At 30.0% G+C, this 22,116-nt stretch overlaps 4 protein-coding genes and 1 non-coding gene across 5 annotated transcripts; 3 read left to right on the forward strand and 2 right to left on the reverse strand.

Moving 5' to 3' along the window:
• Window positions 1–2,000: 2,000 nt before the first annotated feature.
• On the forward strand, window positions 2,001–4,119 carry LOC107949395 (protein RADIALIS-like 3). The gene is made up of 2 exons (XM_016884083.2): window positions 2,001–2,563; window positions 3,938–4,119. The coding sequence occupies exon 1, from the start codon at window positions 2,105–2,107 to the stop codon at window positions 2,540–2,542; it is 438 nt and encodes a 145-aa protein (XP_016739572.1). The 5' UTR covers window positions 2,001–2,104; the 3' UTR covers window positions 2,543–2,563; window positions 3,938–4,119.
• A 1,462-nt stretch (window positions 4,120–5,581) lies between these two features.
• Window positions 5,582–5,653, reverse strand: TRNAQ-CUG (transfer RNA glutamine (anticodon CUG)). Its single transcript has one exon. It is a non-coding gene; the product is annotated as a tRNA-Gln (tRNA).
• A 1,227-nt stretch (window positions 5,654–6,880) lies between these two features.
• Window positions 6,881–11,171, reverse strand: LOC107949104 (phenylalanine--tRNA ligase alpha subunit, cytoplasmic). Its single transcript, XM_016883821.2, has 17 exons — window positions 10,843–11,171; window positions 10,659–10,748; window positions 10,503–10,559; window positions 10,350–10,405; window positions 10,152–10,244; window positions 9,984–10,074; window positions 9,515–9,552; window positions 9,170–9,208; window positions 8,890–8,966; window positions 8,723–8,807; window positions 8,537–8,633; window positions 8,109–8,205; window positions 7,880–7,951; window positions 7,695–7,761; window positions 7,488–7,613; window positions 7,329–7,383; window positions 6,881–7,247 (listed from the first exon to the last, which is right to left on the reverse strand). Exons 1-17 carry the CDS (start codon window positions 11,113–11,115, stop codon window positions 7,194–7,196), a joined length of 1,467 nt encoding a protein of 488 aa, XP_016739310.1. The 5' UTR covers window positions 11,116–11,171; the 3' UTR covers window positions 6,881–7,193.
• A 5,439-nt stretch (window positions 11,172–16,610) lies between these two features.
• Window positions 16,611–17,418, forward strand: LOC107948092 (probable CCR4-associated factor 1 homolog 11). Its single transcript, XM_016882561.1, has 2 exons — window positions 16,611–16,869; window positions 16,925–17,418. Exons 1-2 carry the CDS (start codon window positions 16,611–16,613, stop codon window positions 17,416–17,418), a joined length of 753 nt encoding a protein of 250 aa, XP_016738050.1.
• A 449-nt stretch (window positions 17,419–17,867) lies between these two features.
• LOC107949105 (dirigent protein 4) lies at window positions 17,868–18,641 on the forward strand. The gene has a single exon (XM_016883822.2). The coding sequence runs from the start codon at window positions 17,939–17,941 to the stop codon at window positions 18,485–18,487; it is 549 nt and encodes a 182-aa protein (XP_016739311.1). The 5' UTR covers window positions 17,868–17,938; the 3' UTR covers window positions 18,488–18,641.
• Window positions 18,642–22,116: the final 3,475 nt, after the last annotated feature.

Here is a 22,116-nt window from a genome sequence, read left to right on the forward strand (position 1 = left end):
CCGAAAACCTTAGCTAATTTATGCATTGTTTCTTTTTCTTTTTCTAAAAATGAATATCATGTTAGAGTTTGTGTGACCCGAATCTCGTCACTTATTAAATAAATAAATATAGTGACAAAATAAAGGAATATATGGGGGCGAAGGGCCGAGGGTCAACCATTCAGCATAAGTTGAATCCGTATAGAACTATTCTTCTTCTATTTAATTTTAATTAAAACAGGGATTTTCAAACCCTTAAATAGATATAGCCAAAACTCTTCTTATATCATTTATTTTTTAACATAGTGAATTTCTCTTTCTTTGTTTAGAATTTTTTCCAAAAAGGTTTTTCACGTAAAATTTATATTTTTTTATTACTTTGCTATCGTTCTACCGTTATTATCCACGTTTATTATAACATATTAAATAAATTTAAAGTTTGAATTTTAATATTTACAATTTAGAAGAAAAAAAAAGTTTGCCACCTTGACTAACCAATCAACTGACACAGAATTCATCCTCTTATCCAACTAGAAAACTAGCAGCTCCAGTTGACTGATCGAACGAAAATAAAATAAGAAAAAAATAATAGAAATGATAAATTGATGAAAAAAAGATGAGTAGAGTAGGGTTTCAGGTTGCTTTTTGGAACACTGTTTGAGAGAAGCTCAAATACCAATGATCTGAAAACAAATCAAAATGCCCTGTCACTTTTCTTGTCTGTATGTTCAGTGTCCAGATAGGATTTTCTTTTTAATTTCACTTCCACTGCTGTCATTCATCAAAGGGTTCCACCTTCATGTATCCTCAAATATGATGATAAAATGGTAAAATTAGTATAAAGGTAAACTTATCATTTCTTGTAAAAGATTCGTCTATTTTTATTATTAAAAATTAACGTGATATAATGTTATATTCGTATTTAACCTTTAAAGATCTGATATAAAATTTTATTAACCAAGATATATCATATCAAATCATTAAAGAACAAAATTAAATGGACAAAATTGTATTGAACCCATTAATTTCTTAGAATCTTTGATCTTGTGGTTTTGATTGTCCAAATTTATATACAAGTAACTCAGAGAATGTGGCTCTCTCCTTTCTAAAGATTGGATATTAGAAAAGTTACGAACATGTAATTAACTTTTGTGTATTAACACTAATTTTTAATCTAACCCACCATCAATTAGAAATTAGTTATTAATGTACCCACACATATTTGGCTCATAATTTATCTAATAACTAAAGCTCAATAAATTTTAACCAAATTAAATCACTTTAATCTAAACTAATCTTGTATAATAATAAATAATAACATGTAATTACTATTATTATATATGTTATGTCTGTATTTCTCAATATAAAATGACCTACACTGATGATAAAAACCGAAAATTAACATAGAAAAAATAATCTAATTAACGTTTGTTGGATTGACTGACAAAAAGTTGGATGCCAATTTAAAAAAAAACAATAATAGAAGAGTTTCACTTTCTTTGAGATTCAATCTGACTCAACTCTAGATCAGGGACGTAGCCAAAAAAGACGAGCAGTGACCTTGTCCTTCTAAATAGTTTAATAATTATTTAAGTGATTTTCAAACATAAATAATCCAATTTAATCCATTTTTAGATTGTTTTAAATGGAAAGGTTGTACTTTTGGCCCATTTAAAAGTTAGAAAATTCACCTCGTCTTTGTGTTTAAAAATAATTTTAAAATTTGTGGTTAGCATCTACCCTTTAATGGGCCTACAGAATACAAATGATTAGTTACCTAGCTCGCCCGGATTTTAATACAATTTTTTTTTAATTTTAATCCCTCAAAATTTTATAATAAATAAAAAATCACCGAGTGCCTTACAGACAGGTTAAACTTGCATGCTATTCCATTGGGTGATAAAATCATCCAATAAGAATCTAGTTTTATCAAGTTTTGTTTGTCTAATATTATCCAAATTTTAACCAATTTCATATGTTTTCTTTAAAGATTTATCTCAATCTTCCAAGTTCTAACTTATTATTACAGGATTAAACATCCAAAAACCCAGTTTTTGGCTGTCCTTTTTTTGTAGTTTAATTAACTTAATTTGCTTGTCTCAAAGAAACAGCTCCTCTCTTACAGATGTGGTTTTTAATGAAGACGAGTCATATAGATTCCCCCCAAGTGGCTCAAGCTCAAACCCCACTGCTTATAAATACAGCATCCATGGCTGTCTCTCAAGCACCCCAAACAAAAACACATCTTTGCTTCATCTTGTTTTGTTTTTTCTTCTTACATTTGAATCTGGTAATGGCTTCAAGCTCTTTACGTTCCAAAGATTCAGGTTCAACATGGACCCCAAAACAGAACAAACTGTTCGAAAAAGCATTGGCACAGTTCGATAAAGATACACCAGATCGTTGGCAAAATGTTGCCAAGGCTGTTGGTGGTAGTAAAACTGCTGAAGAAGTTAAGAGACATTACGAAATCCTCATCCAAGATCTCGAACATATCGAGTCAGGTCGGATTCCGATTCCCAAATATAAGTCGAGTGGCGGCGGCGGCAATGGCGGCCGGTGATCGAGAAGGAAAAAAGAAAAGGTAATGGGGATGGTAAATTTACTACCAGTTTGCATGGTTTTCAACTGGATTATCTGTTCAATTTTTATGGCTCTAAAGTTATGAAAATATAAAGGATAAAATCTAATCTAAGCCCTGTATCTTTTATACATTTGAAATTTAGTCTCTTTATTTTTTGAATTTAAAAATTCACGTCCAATCAAAATTATTTTTTTTTAAATTTGTTGATATGATATTTTGTAGTAAAAAAATATATTCACTTGATAACTATGTAACAACTAATTTAATAGAATAATTTTAATAATGTTTATAATTGAAAATGAAAAAAATAAGACTAAATTGTAAGTGCAAGAGAAGTAGAAGGACTTGGAGTACGTTATAACCAAACATAAATCAATTGATGATTAACGCAAAACGCCAAAATTAAGGTCTTAGAAAAAGTCAAAAAAGATATGACAAGTGATTAAGTGCTTCAAAATATCATCTCCTCCATTTGATATTTCAGTTTGTGAAAAGCCACTTCCTTACCCTACAATTAGAACTGCCCATCATCGGTTGGTTGGTCGGAAAATTGAGAGATTTTTGGTAAAAATTATAGATATGAAAAATATGTTTGGATAAAAAAGTAAGATTTGTTTAAAAATTGGGTCGAGTTTTTTATTCCGGCTTAACCCGACTCGAAATAGTAAAAATATTTTTTTAGAAATTTGTTATTTTCTTGCTTTTCTTTTGCTGCTATTTTATTTTTTATTTTTTCACTATTTTATTATTATTTAGATATTAAATAATTCTTGTTTTGTTGTTAATTTTGTTACCAGAGACATTTATTTATTAAGTTACACCTATTTTAGTTTTATTTAAATATAAATATATATTTTAAATTTGATGAGAAACATTTATTTTAATATTTTTAATATTTTTAATGTATTATATTTTAAATTTTTATACATATAAATAATATAAAAAAATTAATTTGCGCAGGCCAAGCCTGGACATAACAAATGATTCTGAAATTTTGATAAAACCCACCTACAATAGTTATTTTTTAATTATTTGTATTGTATTTAGAGATATATATTTAATTATAAAAAATTACAAAATATTTATCCAACTATTTAGTTTTTTTTTTAATCATTAATTGTTAAACGTTAACGGAAAAATAACATGACAATTTTTAAAATTAGTATAATAATAAATTTAGTCCTCAACATTCAGATATTACCTAATTTAATTCTCAAGTACGAATATTATAAAATTGGTAAAGAATAAACCGACGAAGATCGAGTCATCTCAACCATTAGTTTCTTTTTTTTTTATAGAATATTATGCTTGTTTTATATATTATTTTTTGAGTTGATATATATTCTATTAAATTTTCTTGCTTGTGTTTTACAGGCTTAGGAGTTTTGTCTTTCTAAGTTGCATTGAAGTCCAAGACTGGTGGCCTAACTTTTAAATGCTATGAGACCCCATTTCTCCTTTTTATTTTTATTTATTTTTTTTCTTCCTTCTATTATTATTATCTTCATGAATTGTAATGAAAATTATCTATTTTTCAATACCATAATTTTCTTTCTTTCATTTTTGGTATGGTAAATGTTGAAATTCAAATAGAAAATTTGGGTTTAATTTTCTTTTTCCTCTAATTTTCTCCACTATTTCTTAGTTTGAACTTTGATAATATAAGGTTTTACAAATATAAGGTTTTACAAATTAAGCATGCAAACACAAAATCATAAAAATGAGAGTGTATATAATTAGATTGTTGAGTATTTTTTTCTGTCTCTCTAAGACTGTGGTGTTTGTATATTTATATGATATGGGGTACTGTTCATTAATATGATATACTAGGTAGATTTCATGTATACAAATACGTATCCTACTCTAGACTTGACACGTGTAACTTCGCAGGAGAGCAAACTCGGTTTGCGAACTACTCCTGCAAGCTCAATAGAATCCGGCCCAAACTTATTTGGTTTTTGCACCGATAATAATAACTATTCTAATAAGACCATATATAAATAATTATGTTTTGAGTTAAAATTCAAGTAATAAAATCAATCCATCCTTTGGTTGATAAAAAGAATCAATAATTTAGTATTTAGTCTTTTTATTTTTTAGATTTTTAATTTTAGTTTCTAGTGTTAATACAGTTAAATTTTTTCAGTAAATTAAATTGATAAAAATATATTCACTTGGTAGTTATATAACTAAAAGAAACTCATAATAAACCTGAATTTAACAAAATGATTTTATCAGTACTAACAGTTGAAACTGGAATTTGAAATTTGAAAAGTAGTACTAAAATCTTGTAAATAAAAGTACAAAAAATAAATTCTAAATTTGTAAAGAGTACAGATATTTATAGTACATTTTAACTGTATTATCTGTTCAAATTGATATTGTAGCGAAGAATTTCCCAAAACATATAGATAATTCAACTAATAAAAAAATATTTAAAGAAAAAAAATACTGTCATTATTTAATACAAAAGCATTAATATAATGCTTTTATTTTATGAAGTATAAAATTATTTATAATTATTTTTTAAAAAGTTATTTAAACAAGTTTAGTCTATTATATCGATAGTTGAATTTAGGGTAATTAAAAATATTAATATATTATTTGATATTTGAGTTTGACACTTCTTTTTAGTATAATATTTGTGTTTTTTTTTATTTTTTGTTCGATCTAGTACTTATATTTGATAAAAGTTTTATATTTTGGTACAAAAAATAAATGTGTTAAATTTTTAATGTTTAATTTAGGTTTTAAGGTTGACTTGATGAATGTTAATTGCTAAAATTATTAGAATTAATTAAACAATTATAAATTTAATTATTATAATGGACATGACAGTTATCTTAAGCTAAACCTGAGCAATTGTAATTCAAACAGAAGACGCATTGATACTAAAGAACAAAGAAGTAAGCACAAATTAAGTCTCAATAATTTAGTAGATCAAATAACAAGGAGTTTAGAAAGTCACAAAGTTGGGAAAACGCAAAGAACAAGAAAATAAAATCAGAAAACAAGTTAAGGTTCCAACGAGATTTGAACTCGGGTTACTGGATTCAGAGTCCAATGTCCTGACCACTAGACCATGGAACCACTTGTTGCTATAGCCGTTCAATATATTATTTTAAAGATATAATATAAAAATGAAGATCTAAAATTATTGGCAGTATAATTTTGGGTTTGTTTTAATATATGATGTCTATCACGTGAGTTAATAAGTTTTAAATTTTTTGAATTTCGTTAAATAATTTATTTTTTAAAATTATTAAGAGGTAATTACATGTTCGTTAAGAGAACATTACATTATTATCACCTGCTTTTCTAAATATATATAATTCTTTTTTTAACAAATATAAAATTGTATAAATTTATAAAATAAAACATATAAAATTTATAAAAATGTAAAATGTTGTTTAAAAAATAGTGAAAGATGCACATGTAGAATTAACAAGACCAAATGTATCTCCATTTTTTTTTTAATTTCTAAACACTTTTGTAAAAGTAATTTTATATGTTTTGATATTTTCAAAAAAATAATTTCAAAATAAATTCTCAATTTTTTTTTAATTTCAAACAAATAATTTAAAACGGGAAGGGATCCACTTATATCAATTCCTCCATAATTTTTTATACAATTAATATTTTAACAATTTAATTGTCATATATCATTTTTATTCATATAAATTGTGCATGTCAAATTTTGTATAAATTAAAATTTTTTAATATGTTAAGAATACCGGATCGATTCAAAATTTTACATGACAAATATAAATATATTAATAAATTCAATGAATAAATTGTTAAAATATTAATCACATAAAAAATTACAAAAAGATGTAAACAATTTAAGTTATGAAAGTATATCCCTCCCCATTTGAAAAGATTTAATGCTTTTTATTTTTTTTATATTTTTTATAAGTTTTAAGAATTATTTTTATTTATTTGTAATTATTTATAAATTTCCTATAATTTTTTATATAATTTGTAGTCTTCATAAATTTTTTTACAACTTTCTATATATAAATTTGAGCTTTTAAAAAAGAAATTGCAGTTTAGGCTGTTGAAGAAAAAACCTAAACAATGACACAATCCAGGTTTGGAAGCCAATATAGGAATTCACTTAAATACAAATATTATAATTATGTTGAAATTTTTTTACAAAAATTAATAATTTATGTTATCAAATTTTTTGGGGAAAAAAAACAAACACAACGTTGTTTAAAAGATGCATCATCTTGATGCATTTTTAAGACACCATGCCATAGAATAGAAAACAGACAATTAAAGATCCAATGCAAGTAGGAATAATGGATTGGGTGCTTTTATCTCAAAACAGCTTCAATTAACATATATCTTTAACAAAATGGTACAGTAAATGCCTAAATTTAGACCAAATCATGGACATGTTTTTTAAAAACATAAAATACAAAATGTGCAAAGTTATGATCAGTCACTTCCAAAGCAGAAAAACTGAAAGCAAAGTAACCAAAAATGTTTAAATACAACCATTGCTCCGTTGTATATTATGCTATAAAACTACCATGTGCAATGTGAATTGACGGTGTGTATCCTTGGTTCAATTACCAAAAGAGAAGAATGGAATGATAAGGGAATTATCCCACATAACAATAATCTAATCAATTCCGAGACGACAGATGGGGTTTCGTTTCATGAGGCTAAGATCCACCTGTAATAACAACCGTGCTTATTAAGCATATTCCGTCTGAAAACAACCAGAATGTAGAATGAAGAAAATATGCCAGCATACCTTATGTCCGAATAGATCCCGGATGTTATCGACTCCGTAGAGTATCATAGTTGGTCTATATGTCATGCAAACAAGAAAGAAATATCAAGACGGTTCAAATTTTGGTTCAGGAAAATGTTAAACCATTCAGAACCTTCTTCAGAGAAAGACTAATATTACCTTTCGAGAGACAGGCCCCAAGCAATAACACGAACATCCTCAGGGAATCCCATTGGAAGCAACATTTCAGGTCTGAACATGCCCGAATTTCCGATTTCCACCCATTTCTTCAAGCCTTCATGGTAACTGATAACAACAAAAATGATCCATCAAGTCTAACATTTACCGAATAGGTAATAAAATTAAAAGAAGAGTGTGGGTTATCACCTGAATATCTCCATGCTAGGTTCAGTATATGGGTTGTAAGCAGGCTTGAAGCGCAACTTGGACATTCCTGAAAAAGAGATAAACCAACTGTTATGGGACAAACCTTATCCGGGAACACTACAAGCTTCCATATATTGAACTGTAAAAGACTAAACCGATCAAAGATGATGATTGACGATTGTTACCTAGTCGTGAGAAGAAGTCATTCAGGACACCAATCAAATCACCAAGAGTAAGCCCCTTGTCACATACCAAGCCTAAACCAAAAGAGAGAATTTTCAGATGGTCAGTGAATCATTATATGCATTCCAAATGAAAACATTAATCGGCTATTAGTACAATAGATATTGGTCCCAGCTTGGATCCAGGTAACATAATCATCAACTAGTTGATATGCATGCAGCTTATAAATACCTTCAATCTGATGGAACTCTGCAAGATGAGTTCGGTCCACAGATTCATTTCTGAACACACGATCTATAGAGAAATATCTTTTGGGGGTAAAAGGTTGCTGAAGATGAAATCATAAAGCAAATGAGTATTAACTTTCATAGGTATTGATTAAAAATGATACCACCAACATCAACAACAACTACTAACTATTATGACAGCATAAAATATATAGTCAAGTTTAACATGCAACACAGATTCTGATCATTGATGGATTGTTCGTGCAATAAGCATCACGGTGCAGTGCAGGTAATTACAATGGTAGTATGATGCTCGTTCAAAAGATAATGACAAAAACTTAAGAAAAGAAGGCTTTTGAATTTAGAAAAAGCAGCGAGTTGAAGGAGGATTCTAACCCCAGAGATAAGTGAGGAGATTGAAGACAATCAAACCTTTGCAAGAGCATAAAGCATTCGAGTAGAGACAGCAGTTGTGTGAGTACGCAATAGGTTTTTGTTTGCTTCTTCTCTTTTCCAGTCATACATGTATCTTTTGGAAAAACGAATAAACAAATTAACCAATTTCATGGTTGTGAAATATGGAAGCAATAGTAACAGGAAAAAAGGAAAATGGCATACCCCCTGGAGCCATAACCACCAGATTCATGAACACGCTTCACCAACTTCACATAATCTTCAGGCAGTTCCCTTGTAGTAGATGGAACTGCGAATGAATTCTCCAAATAAGTAACAAAACAGATAGTAGTAAAGGCATGTTATAAGACATTCCGTCAATCGAAACATACCTTCCAGAAAGAATGTATCATGTGAATCACGTGCAGGGTGTTGTTGTGGCTGGAACAATGCATCAAAGTTCCAGAAGCTACAAGTGGAAACAGATATAGGAAACCAACTTTAGAAACAAATTTATTCCAACCAAACATGAAAGAAAGAATTAATGAGAACATGAATGTAGGATTTAAGGTTCCTTCCAAGTATATGTTGCTTTCTCAAAGAAGCTCCACTTAAAATCAACTATCAGAGAAACACGAGAATGAAAAAGCAAGAGCCGGCCATGTCAACTACCTGCTTTCGACAAAATTATTTGTTGGCATCTCCTCAAAACTGCAGTCAACACAAAATGGAAACATATATCAAAGTCAAAAGTTGACAAACTAATCGCTGCAAATATAATCATTTCAAACTTGCAGAGAAATGACAACTGTCAAGTGAACTTTATATTAAAGAAACAAGCATAATAATGTCATAGAAAATTAAAAACATCAAGGCAAGCCAGTGAGTGTTCCATATGCACTACAAGTTGATGTCCATCAATGGTTCTCATAGCACCGACATCACCATGTAATATTAAATATAAAACAAGTATCTGAATGCACATATAAGTGTTACATAATAAAGCTCAAAACTCACCCCAGCTGAAGAAATATGTTCTTTAATTGTTGTTTCACCTGAATATAAAATAAGGTTTAAAAATGTTAATTCCATATAGACAAGCGGATGCCTAAGCAATCAAAAGTTACAGCCTCAATCAAGCAAAAGGCAGCGTGAAAGAACTTCTGAAGAGAATCATTTGCATCATATTGTGCATAATAGATGATGTTCACACATTTAAATATAGGTACCTTGAAGAATAATCATAATGTCATTCTCAGACCAAAAAGGGAGGCCCAGGTTATATATCCTCGCAAAAATTATAGTCTCCCATGACAAGTTTTGTTCTATCCATTCTTATGGAAGCTAGGAAATATAAACCTTTAACGATTACATGGTTGCAAATGATTATATAATTACGATGTTCATAAAAACAATACATATATTTAACAGTTACATATTTGCCATAAGCTAAATGAAGTTGATAAATATAGTGTCCTATACTTGCCTTGAGTAATGGATGAAGATGGCCAGCTTCAGCAGGTGGTCCTTTAGCATTGAAGTTATACTCTTTGAACTCTAGTTCCTTCCAGTCACCCCTAAAAGAAAGTAACCAGATATAAATATCGGTCCAATAAAATCCCTCTGGAGCGAAGCACGATGGTTAACAAAATACCTCTGTAGATTCTCTCGAGTCAGATCAGTAGCAACTTTCTTTCTTGTAGGGGCATAGTTTGGCCCTTTTTTCACTGAATAACCTTTCCATGTCCTAAAACAAGATGTAATTGGTAGAGCATAAACAATGTGAACAAAATACACATACACTGAAAGAAAAATGTGATAAAAAATTAGAGGCAAGGGACTCGATGATCACTGTGCAACAATAAGCTTCCTAGCTTTAAGTGAATTAATGTCATCTTTGCCGAGTGCCTGGAGTAAGAGAAATTCGATTTTAATCACTTAATTGAACAAACAAAATTAAACCCATCCACATTCATTTCATATGTAAATTAATGTGGTGACATACCTCTCCCTTTTGTATTCTAATAAGCAAATCCTTGACCTTATCTTCCACATGTTGAACCTAGTAAAAAAAAAAACCCAAATCTCAACGGGTAAATAACAGAAAATTCACATAAAAACATGAGAATCCATAAAACATAAACCAGAAATACTATTTTACTTTTCTCGAAACTTGTTTTCCCATATCGACCCATTTGTTTTTCCCAGCTTGTGAGCAACCAATTTTGAAAACCGAAGGCTCTAACTTTTTCTGCACCAATGAAAACAGTTTGCATGTTAGAAAATAGCTTACAAATTATGGATCCAAACCAAAAAGAAAAAAGAAAACGTCCAGTAACACTGACCTGTAATTCGTCTTTAGAAATAGAACCTTCTTGAGGGACGGCTAAGAAGAGTTGAACTTCAGGGGAGCCATCGGCGGCATACATCTTGCCTTCATCAGTGAGGACCCAACTCTCCCTTTTAATGTCTTGAGCATCGATGTAGCGGAAACCATGGAGGCTCTTGATGACATTGACGACATCGTTGTGTTGGAAACCATGTTGGGATGCGAATTGGCCTGAATCTGGGATTTCTTCAGACGTCGCTAGGTAACCTAGTATTGCTTCTTCTGCCATTGTTGAATGCAAACCACTATCAAACCCTGAATGTTTGGTTGCGACGGCTATGAACAAATGTAAAGCTAAAAAAATGGATTTTGGGCTTTATTTTGGGCTTATACATAACGTGGGAAAATATTTATAACACCACATCATCTATATTTCTTCTCCAATATTTTCACGTTGAATTTTAATATTTTCATCTTCAAAATAAGTAAATCTAAATGAAAATTCATAAATTCAAGATGAAATTTCTAACAAGACAATCCTTTTTCTAGAGTAAACTATAAAAGTAAGTGTGGATTTTATTTTGACAACTCAATTATTAATTTTGTTTAGATTTAATTATTAAAATATTCAAAATTAATTGTTGTTAGATTGACCAAAAGTTCATTAATTTAATAATAATTTTAACTCTTTAATATTTATCCATTCTATTAATTCAACCCTAAATATAAAAAATTTAACAAATTTAACAAACCTGTCATACACAACCAAAATAAAAGCTTTGCTGTCAACTTAGGAATTTAGTTCTTGAACTTTTCATAATTTAAAATTCAAGTTCAACTGTTAATACTGTTAAAATTATTTTGTTAAATTCAGCTCCAATCTTTTTTAGTCACATTGTTACCAAATGAGTATTTCTTTATTTCAAAATACCACACCAATAAATTTAACAATGTTTGATAATTTGACCTAAATTTTGAAATCATTAAATATAACTAAAATACATTAACTTATCAATTCAAATATTATAATAGAAATTTTTCAAATCATAATTAAAACATTTTTAATATATTCAATATGTAACATAGTTTCACTTAATTTAAAGTAACATTATTCAAAACAATAACTAATTAACTCTAATATTAATTAAGTGATAATTAAGATTATTAGAATTCTTTTCTACTTCAATAAAATTAGCAGACCTTTTTGTTTATGTCAACTTCTTTTTAACTAATAATTGTGATTTAACTTATAATTATAATTATTACAACTTTTTTCCTATATTTTATGCTTAAAATTTTATTTAGATAAGAACTTTTTTTAAAATTAACACAATTATTTTAATTAATAATTGTAAATTAAATTATAATTATTTTTAAATGTGTAATTAACCCCATTTGTATTAAATTATGTTTTTAAAATATATAATTGTGACACCTTTTATATTATTATTATTATTATTATTATTATTATTAATAAAACATAAACTTAAAAATCTAAACACTAAACCTTACCCATGAAAACATAGTACTTTTATTTCTTTAAAGCGTACAAATAAGATTAGAGTCCACCCCTAATTTTATTTTTCCTTTACTAAAACGAATTTAGTAAAAAAGAAATTAAATAAAGAAAGTATATATAAGACAGTACCCTCCTTATATTAATACACTATCTTATAACTTAATTAGGATTAAGAAAATTATATTTTATAAATATATATTAGTTAGAATTGATTTAGGATTACGGAATTTATATTTATATATATCTTAGCTAGAATTGAATTAGGGTCACGAAAATTATATATAGAGTTCAATAGTTTCAGTTTAAAGCATAAGTCAAGAACAAGAAAAAAAATGTCGATTTTTGTCAACAAACCAGTGATTGTTAGGGAAGTATTTGCTGACAATTTGGAATATGAGTTTATGTTAATTCGAAGTGTGCTCCACAATTATTCTTTTGTTTCTATGGATACCGAATTTCCTGGTACAATTTTTAAGCCTGACAAAAAATTTGTTCAATTAGGAAATCCCGAAGTCAATTACAGGTTCATGAAAGTTAATGTCGATACAACTTGGTTTAACGCTCTCTGATTCTGAAGGTAATTTGCCAGATTTCGGAACTCCTTTTTGTTATATATGGGAGTTTAATTTTAAAGATTTTGATATTGGAAAAGATTATTATGATAAAGAGTCTATTAAATTACTTAGGCAACAAGGTATAAATTTTACGAAGAATAAGGAAAAAGGCATTTGTTCGAGAGATTTTGGCATGATGTTTTTGATTTCCGGGTTAGGTTTCAGTGAATTGACTTGGGTAACTTTTCACAGCGGTTATGATTTCGGGTTTTTGTTGAAGATTTTGACTCAACATCCATTACCGCCTGATCTCAAGTCTTTCATGTGACATTTGACTTTTTACTTCGGTTGTAGAGTTTTTGACATCAAGTACAATTTCAAGTTCTTTTAACTTACACGGTGGACTGGAAAAAATGGCAAAAACTTTAAACGTGGCTCGTGTTACTGGATTAAGCCATCAAGCAGGATCTGATAGTCTTCTCATCCTCCGTTGTTTTATGCAGATTAAGGATACGAAAGCTTTTAAGCAATGTAACCAAAAGTTGTCAGCCTTAGCATTGTACGGACTGGTTTGAGTTAGAAGTATAATTTGTTAATTTATTCTTATTTCTCTATATTATTTTCAAAATTAATAGATTTATGAATTTATTCTAAATTTTATTTATCTACTTTATATTAATTTTATATAAAATACATTAGTATTATCGTTTATTTTGTCCACCCATAAGATTATAATTGTATATTTGTACATAGCACAAATACATTAGTATTACTGAATTTTAATTAACCCTAGGGAAGGGGGCCCTTAGATAGTTGCTTAAGTTTTGCTATAACAATGTCATTACGTGCCAAAGTTTAATTACACAGAGGATGCCTTCAATTGAGTGAGAGCTGGGGCAGAGATTGCCTTCTCTATAATTAAATTGCATAATCATTAATTTAGTGTTTAATATTTATATATTTTATTTATTTATCTTTTTTATAGTTAAATTTAGCCCTAAATCTTTTAAAAAGAGCTTAATTTGACTATTAAAAATTTAAAAAGAATTTATTTATTTTTTATAGGATAAAATACACATAAATTATCATATTAATTGTGACGCTAACATAATTTTTAAGTAGTAATTTGTTAAACAAAATATTTAACTTTTTTTTAAGTTTAATGAAAAAAAAGTAATTAAAAAAAAGGATAAATTGAACCTATCGATTAGCTGCCATAATACAAAAATCACAGTAGTGAAATCCCATTGACCATTACCAATGGAGAAAAATATGATATTAGCCTGGATTTTGATTCTCAGCACCGCCATGGCAGTAGCTCGTTACCAAGATTATTACTCCCATGGCGGACCATACGTTCCACCTCTACAAAAAGTAACCTATCTCCACTTCTTTTTACACGACACTATTAGCGGCAACAACCCTAGTGCAGTCCCCATAGTCAGTCCCAACACCACCACCTCGACGGGCTTCGGCTGCGTGATAGCTTTCGATGATCCACTCACCGTTGGCCCCGACATAACATCAGAGGTCATAAAAAATGTATATGCTAATGGATTTTGGGCTAATACATAAGATGGGGAAATATTGAATCAATAACACAAAGTGTTCTAAATTTCTTCTCGCGGTATTTGAAAAAAATCAAATGAAAATGAAAATCTTGAAATTCAGGATAAAATTACTTATGTGCTCTTTGTAAAGCTTGTTGGAAAACTCGTTGTCGGACTTGATTAATCGCTCTTTGATGTTCAAAATAAATGGTTTCATTTTTGTAATTTTCTAATTGTTCTAAAATCTTATATATTGAACTAATCAAATTCAATTATTCTCATTCTTTCTTGGAGTATCCATTCACTCGAAACTGATCCGCCTCCATTTTTACTTTTTGTAAGCGAGCCCAGGCCTTTTCTAGCCATTCAATAGCCCTTCGCGTGGTTCTCCTAGATTTTGAATATTATTCAAGATCCTATCTTTTTTATTATCTAATAAATCACATAATGAAAATAGATTATCTTTCCATTCATTTTTTTTATTTCAAAAATTTCATGATCCCTTCCCGAACCGAACATGAACCTTTTGATTCATTTGGTTTTCACGCTCAATTATTTCTTATTTATTGGGAATTAATTCCTAATATTTTTTTCTATTATTGGAAAGGGATATTCCTATTCCATACAATCCTTTCTCAATATAAGATAGTTTTATTTTGACAACTCAATTATCATTTTTTTAGATTTAATTATTAAACTATTCGAAACTAATTATTGTTAGATTGACGGAAAGTTGATATCAATTTTTTTCATTAATTTAATAATAAATTTAACTCTTTAATATTTACATATTCTATCAATTTAATCCTAAATATAAAAATTCAACAAATTTAACAAACCTGTCATACATAACTGAAATAAAAGGTTTGCTATCAACTTAGAATTTAGTCTCTATATTTTTATTTTTAGAAATTTAATCCCTCAACTTTTCAGATTTCAAAATTTAAGTTTAACTATTAATACTGTTAAAATTACTTTGTTAAATTCAGGTCCATAACAATGTCATTTTTTTTAGTTACATTGTTACCAAATGAGTATTTATTTTATTTCAAAAATGTCACACTAATAAATTTAGCAATGTTTAATAATTAGACCTAAATGTCGAAACTTGAAAATAGAATGACTCAATTTTCGAGAATAAAAGCATATGGACTAAATTCCAAATTTGTATAGAGTACTTAGACCCATGGCATAGTTTAACCTTATATTTGATTTTACACTATTACTATTTAATCAATTTTTTAAATATTATATTCTTAATTTTCATAATTAACGTAAAATAACATTTTTATTTGAATTATTAAATATTACTAAAATATATTAACTTATCGATTCAAATATTATAATAGAAAATTTTCAAATCATAATTAAAGCATTTTTAACATATTCAATATGTAATATAGTTTTACTTTATATAATTAATTTAAAGTAATATTATTCAAAACAATAAATAATTAACCCTAATATTAATTAAGTGATAATTAAGATTATTAGAATTCTATTCTACTTCAATAAAATTAGCGCAACTTCTTATTTACGTCAACTTCTTTTTAACTAATAATTGTGGTTTAACTTATAATTATAATTATTACAACCTTTTTCCTATATTTTATGCTTAAAATTTTATTCAGATAAGAACTTTGTTTTAAAATTAACACAATTATTTTAATTAATAATTGTGAATTAAATTATAATTATTTTTAAATGTGTAATTAATATTAAATTATATTTTTTAAAATATATAATTGTTACACCTTTTATATTATTATTATTATTATTATTATAGATAAAACATAAAATTTAAAATCTAAACACTAAACCTTACCCATGACAACATATTACTTTTATTTCTTTAAAGCATAAAAATAAGATTAGAGTCCACCCCTAATTTTATATTTCCTTTCCTAAAACGAATTTAATAAAAAAGAAATTAAATAAAGAAATTATATATAAGACAGTACCCTCCTTATATTAATACACTATCTTATAACTTAATTAGGATTAAGAAAATTATATTTTATAAATATATATTAGTTAGAATTGATTTAGTATTACGAAATTTATATATATATATTAGTTAGAATTGAATTAGGATCACGTAAATTATATATAGAGTTCAATAGTTTCAGTTTCAAGCATAAGTCAAGAAAAAGAAAAAAAAATGTCGATTTTTGTCAACAAACCAGTGATTGTTAGGGAAGTATTTGCTGACAATTTGGAATACGAGTTTATCTTAATTCAAAGTGTGCTCCACAACTATTCTTTTGTTTCTATGGATACCGAATTTCCTGGTACAATTTTTAAACCAGACAAAAAATTCGTTCAATTAGGAAATCCCGAAGTCAATTACAGGTTCATGAAAGTTAATGTCGATGCTATGAAGATCATTCAACTTGGTTTAACGCTCTCTGATTCTGAAGGTAATTTGCCAGATTTCGGAACTCCTTTTTGTTATATGGGAGTTTAATTTTAAAGATTTTGATATTGGCAAAGATCATTATGATAAAGAGTCTATTAAATTACTTAGACAGCAAGGTATAAATTTTACAAAGAATAAGGAAAAAGGCATTTATTCAAGAGATTTCGGCATGATGTTTCTGACTTCCGGGCTGGGTTTCAGTGCATTGACTTGGGTAATTTTTCACAGCGGTTATGATTTCGGGTTTTTGTTGAAGATTTTGACTCAACATCCATTACCGCCTGATCTCAAGTCTTCCATGCGGCATTTGACTTATTACTTCGGTTGTAGAATTTTTGACATCAAGTACGATTTTAAGATATTTAATTTACACGGTGGACTAGAAAAGGTGGCAAAAACTTTAAACGTGGCTCGTGTTATTGGATTAAGCCATCAAGCAGGATCCGATAGTCTTCTCATCCTCCGTTGTTTTATGCAGATTAAGGATACGAAAGCTTTTAAGCAATGTAACCAAAAATTGCCAGCCTTAGCATTATACGGACTGATTTGAGTTAAAAGTATAATTTGTTAATTATTCTTATTTATGAAGTTGTGTTATTTTAAAAATTAATAAATTTATAAATTTATACTAAATTTTACTTATCTACTTTATATTAATTTTATATAAAATACATTATTATTATCGTTTATTTTGGTCACGCATAAGATTATAATTCTATATTTGTACATAGCACAAATACATTAGTATTACTGAATTTTAATTAACCAGAGGGAAGGGGGCCTATAGATGGTTGCTTACGTTTTGCTATAACAATTGTCATTACGTGCCAAAATTTAATTACACGGAGGATGCCTTCAATTGAGTGAGAGCTTGGGCAGAGATTGCCTTCTCTATACTTAAATTGCATAATCATCAATTTAACTTTTTTTTTTATAAGATAAAATATTAACTTTTTTTTTTAAGTTTAATGAAAAAAATTAATTAAAAAAAAAGAGAGGATAAATTGAACCTATCGATTAGCTGCCATAATACAATAATCACAGTAGTGAAATCCCATTGACCACTACCAATGGAGAAAAATATGATATTAGCCTGGATTTTGATTCTCAGCACCGCCATGGCAGTAGCTCGTTGCCAAGATTATTACTCCCATGGCGGACTATACGTTCCACCTCCACGAAAAGTAACCTATCTCCACTTCTTTTTACACGACACTATGAGCGGCAACAATCCTAGTGCAGTCCCCATAGTCAGTCCAAACACAACCACGACGGGCTTCGGCGGCGTGATAGCTTTCGATGATCCACTCACCGTTGGCCCCGACATAACATCAGAGGTCATAGGGAACGCTCAAGGCCTCTGGGTGTCGACAGACAAAGACGTTTTGACACTGATGGCGTGCTTGGACATCGGGTTTACGAAAGGTGAATTCAACGGCAGCTCTATCAGTGTTTTGTCGAGGAATCCAATTACCGAATCGGCGCGTGAGCTTGCGGTGGTCGGAGGGAAAGGGAAGTTCAGGATGGCGAAAGGGTATGCACAACTCAAGACTTATTCCGTAAATTTCAAGACTGGCGACGCCATTGTTGAGTATAATGTGACTGTAATTCATTATTAAGATGATTATCTTGCTAGTTTTTTTTCTTCTTCTATGGGTTAGGAGTGATTGTTTATTCCTCCAATAATGTTGGCCCCCTGTTGCTTTCGTTAGGTTTGAAACGTGTCAGATTTTAGGGACTTGATTGTAATAAATTTATTTGATGTTTTGTTTACTCGGATTGAGCTCCATCCATATCAATGTTGTTATAATATTTAAAAATTAATCCATTTTTAGAAATTATTTTGCAGCCTGATTTCAGCTGATCTAACTTTCCTGCCTGTGCTGTGTGGTGTTCTCGAGAGGCAAATAATGCAATTTGGGTAGTCGGATATATGCATGACACTAAAGGAAGCCATTACAGGTGAGAAAAGGGAGCTTCAAACCAAGAGATTTACGCCATTTTGTAACAACAAAAACACATCTGTTCATCCATAAATATAGAATACATTGGTTATATCTGACCTTAAAGATGAGCTAAGAATTTGGTAAGGTTACGGATGTTTAACTTTGCAGTACCTAAATTCATCATTTGAGGTCTCAAAATATCAACTACAAACTAGACTTACAAAAAACCAAAAGCATTGACGAAAATTCCAAGTAAGACATAGGCTATAGACTGTTTTTTGACTAAATTAGGATTGAAGGGAGAACAATAACCATCTACTCCTTCCTCCTATGATGATGTGATGCCAGTCAATTATGTAATATAGGCTGCAGTATCCGGAGATAAATCAGTGGTGTGGCTGGAATTAGCAGAAAACATCAGATATGAATATGCTATGAGTTCAGCTTGAGTATATTCTCAAGATCTTAAATGCACCCAAGATGACTGGCAGAGTTAAGAACGGAAACTGCAGCAATAAAATAAAGGGGGTACTAACCAGATACATATCATGATGGATGACCGTTGTATAAGAATGGATTGAAAAATTCTATCCACAAGTAATATGAATAGAGACTACTTGGTTCCAACGGAGGAAAGATCGTCTTGGCTACCAGGTCGAACTGAACTCCCTGCAACTGTAGTGGATACATATGGGTTGGAAGGGGTAGGGGTCATAGAACCCATGGGTCTCGACAATGGTGGTCTTGGGACTTTAATGCTCATTGGAGGCCTTGCAACCGAGTTTGCAAAGTTTGTTGCAATTCTATTTGCAGCATTTGGTGGCGGCATTGCTCTAGAGGAGGAAGCTGGTAAGCCCAGTCGAGCAGCAATTATCTGTGTTCGCTCATGGTAAAGCCTTTGCCTTGACCTGTCCAATTGCTCCTTCACCCTAATTACAACTCCCTCCATCTCATCGAAGAAAGATAATTTGGCTTCCTTCTTATGTAACTGGATTGAGTTAAAGCTTCCGAAAGGTTAGATATTGCTCCAGTTGGATGTGCATAGGAAAAAGAGACTGCATATATTTAGCAACTAACCTACCTGCTTTTCTATTAATGATGTGGTAAGTTATCGATTTGGTCCTCTTCCTGGTCTGCTAAAAGTTTTGCCTTCACTGCTGCTGCTGAGAGTGCTGTAACTGCAGCGCGCTCTAATTTATCAATGCTTCTGTTATCTTCTCTCTCTGTAGAGTCATGGTTCTTGCTTTTACCTTCTTCGATCTTGGCTGCAAAGAACAAGAAGATAACCCATACAACCCAAAATTGATCTATACATTTTACCAGCAGGTGGTTCTTAGAATACATACTTTTACAGAACCTTGTAAAAACACCATTACGTATCAAGCTTCAATTTTCCTAGCTTCTCTGTGTAAAACCAATAAAGATAGCATACACTCAACCTTATAGGACCAACTATTCCTTCTAGCCTTCTTTGTATATTTTAAATCAGACGCTATCTATCCCTACACATTCCCATAAGATATTGCTAAGCATTTTGCAGTAGAGTTAGATTCTGTTAATGCAATTTCCACTTTCTAACAAGATATTTATAGAAGAAAGAGAGAGAAACCTGTCGTTACTCCATTTTCATTTACTTAATTCGATGTGTCTGGCTGTGGAGGTTTACTCCTTTCAGATGGTTGAGAAACAGACACCATTTGAACATCATTTAATGCCTCTGCAGGCTTCGTAGATTCCCCACCAAGGCTTGGTTTAGAAGTTTTTCGCTCATTCTTTTATCTGGATGGAGAGCTGGAAGCTGTCTCTAGATTTTCTGATGCATTTGCTGGTTCAGATAGCTCTCCCGCTGGCTTTGATGCAGCCGCATCACAAGGCTCATTCTTTTTATCAGACATCTATTTCCTTCACTGCTTTTGGAGGCTGAGAAGGTTCTTTAGCTGTTTCCCTCCCACCTGTCTCCTCTAGTGAACTTGGTACAACCTGGGATGTTAAGTTATGTAATACCCTTGTTATACTTGGTTGATGATCCTTTGATTGGTTAATAATACTGGATTCATTCGAATTAGCTTTTTTTTTTTATCTTCCTCATTAGTGGCAAAATTGCTTGACTCTTTTTTATCCGTGGGTGGGTCATTGGGTGAAGGCGATGTCGCATTATCTTCACGAAGAGAAACTTCAGTGTTTTGGTCACCATGGTTGCTCAATGAACTTTTCTGATCCCCCTTGAGGCTTTCGTCTTCCGAGTTTTTCACATTCTGAGCACCCCGGATATCCGTATCATTGGCGACACTGTGTGTCTCTGACTGACATCAGATAACGTTCACAAAATGCTAAGAAAATATAAGCTTGGCATAGGTTAACGTGTACCTCTCAGAACATGTCGGTTCCTCCTTTTCATCTGGTGGATCTTCCAAAATAAAGCAGTTCCTTGCTGCCAGTTGAATGTTCGGACAAGTACCAGATCATCATTTAAGTGAACTCCGGGCTGAAGCAGCAGCAATATTGGGTCCAACCAGATGCGCAAAGAACCCTGCCTGCAAATGGAGCAACACTATGTTCGTAACATATCACCAACAAATAGAAGAGGTAAATGATGAAGGGTGGAATAAGTCGAGAATAATTTCAAAATCTGAAAATAAAAGGATTAATTATGAGAGATAAAAAATTATGATTTAAGTCACTGAATTATTTAAAATTTTTTATTAAATTCATTGGAATGTTAAATTTTTTTTTCTTAAAAAGTTTCACCAACGAGTTCCTAACCAAGATCTGATGATTGGTACATTTATCAGAACCTATTTTAAATTTAAGTTGATTTGATAGTCAATGTTAGAGATATGAGATAAAAGCTATTTGAATTTTAGTTTGTAGATTCATGACATCTAAAACTATTTCATGAAACAAACTAAAATGTAGAAGAAAAGGAAAAATAGAACTTTTGATTGGAGCAAGCAATGCGATAAAAGAAAGCCAAACATCTTGGATTTTAATATCCTAGTGACTTAAATGAAAATTTGTGAACAGTTTAGTGATCAAATTATAACTTTTTTAATCAAGTGACCACAACAAAAATTTACCCATAATTTAATGATTACCAATCCAATTTACTTTTTTTTTCATATAAATTTCATTAGTATTTTTTTTATTGCTGTGAGTGATATTATAATTGAATATTCGTATATTTGTACATAGCACGAATTTAAAATTAACCATGGTTGACTTTTTTTTAATAATGAAAATCAATTATTTTTTGGTCTCAAAATTATTGTTCATACTATTTTTTAAGAAAAAAAACAATAAGA

Source organism: Gossypium hirsutum, chromosome A04, assembly GCF_007990345.1.
Source record: "Gossypium hirsutum isolate 1008001.06 chromosome A04, Gossypium_hirsutum_v2.1, whole genome shotgun sequence".
Lineage (NCBI taxonomy): Eukaryota > Viridiplantae > Streptophyta > Magnoliopsida > Malvales > Malvaceae > Gossypium > Gossypium hirsutum.

What these genes read in the sequence shown, in the direction of transcription:
- LOC107949395 (XM_016884083.2), top strand. Translation starts at nt 2,105, where the DNA reads ATGTGGTTTTTAATGAAGACGAGTCATATAGATTCCCCCCAAGTGGCT.
- LOC107949104 (XM_016883821.2), bottom strand. Translation starts at nt 11,115, where the DNA reads ATGGCAGAAGAAGCAATACTAGGTTACCTAGCGACGTCTGAAGAAATC. An exon ending in GGTGGTTATGGCTCCAGGGG is followed by an intron (nt 8,634 to 8,722) that starts GTATGCCATTTT and finishes TTTTTCCAAAAG; the next exon opens with ATACATGTATGACTGGAAAA. An exon ending in TGCTTTATGCTCTTGCAAAG is followed by an intron (nt 8,206 to 8,536) that starts GTTTGATTGTCT and finishes TTTCATCTTCAG; the next exon opens with CAACCTTTTACCCCCAAAAG.
- LOC107948092 (XM_016882561.1), top strand. Translation starts at nt 16,611, where the DNA reads ATGTCGATTTTTGTCAACAAACCAGTGATTGTTAGGGAAGTATTTGCT. An exon ending in AACGCTCTCTGATTCTGAAG is followed by an intron (nt 16,870 to 16,924) that starts GTAATTTGCCAG and finishes TTAATTTTAAAG; the next exon opens with ATTTTGATATTGGCAAAGAT.
- LOC107949105 (XM_016883822.2), top strand. Translation starts at nt 17,939, where the DNA reads ATGGAGAAAAATATGATATTAGCCTGGATTTTGATTCTCAGCACCGCC.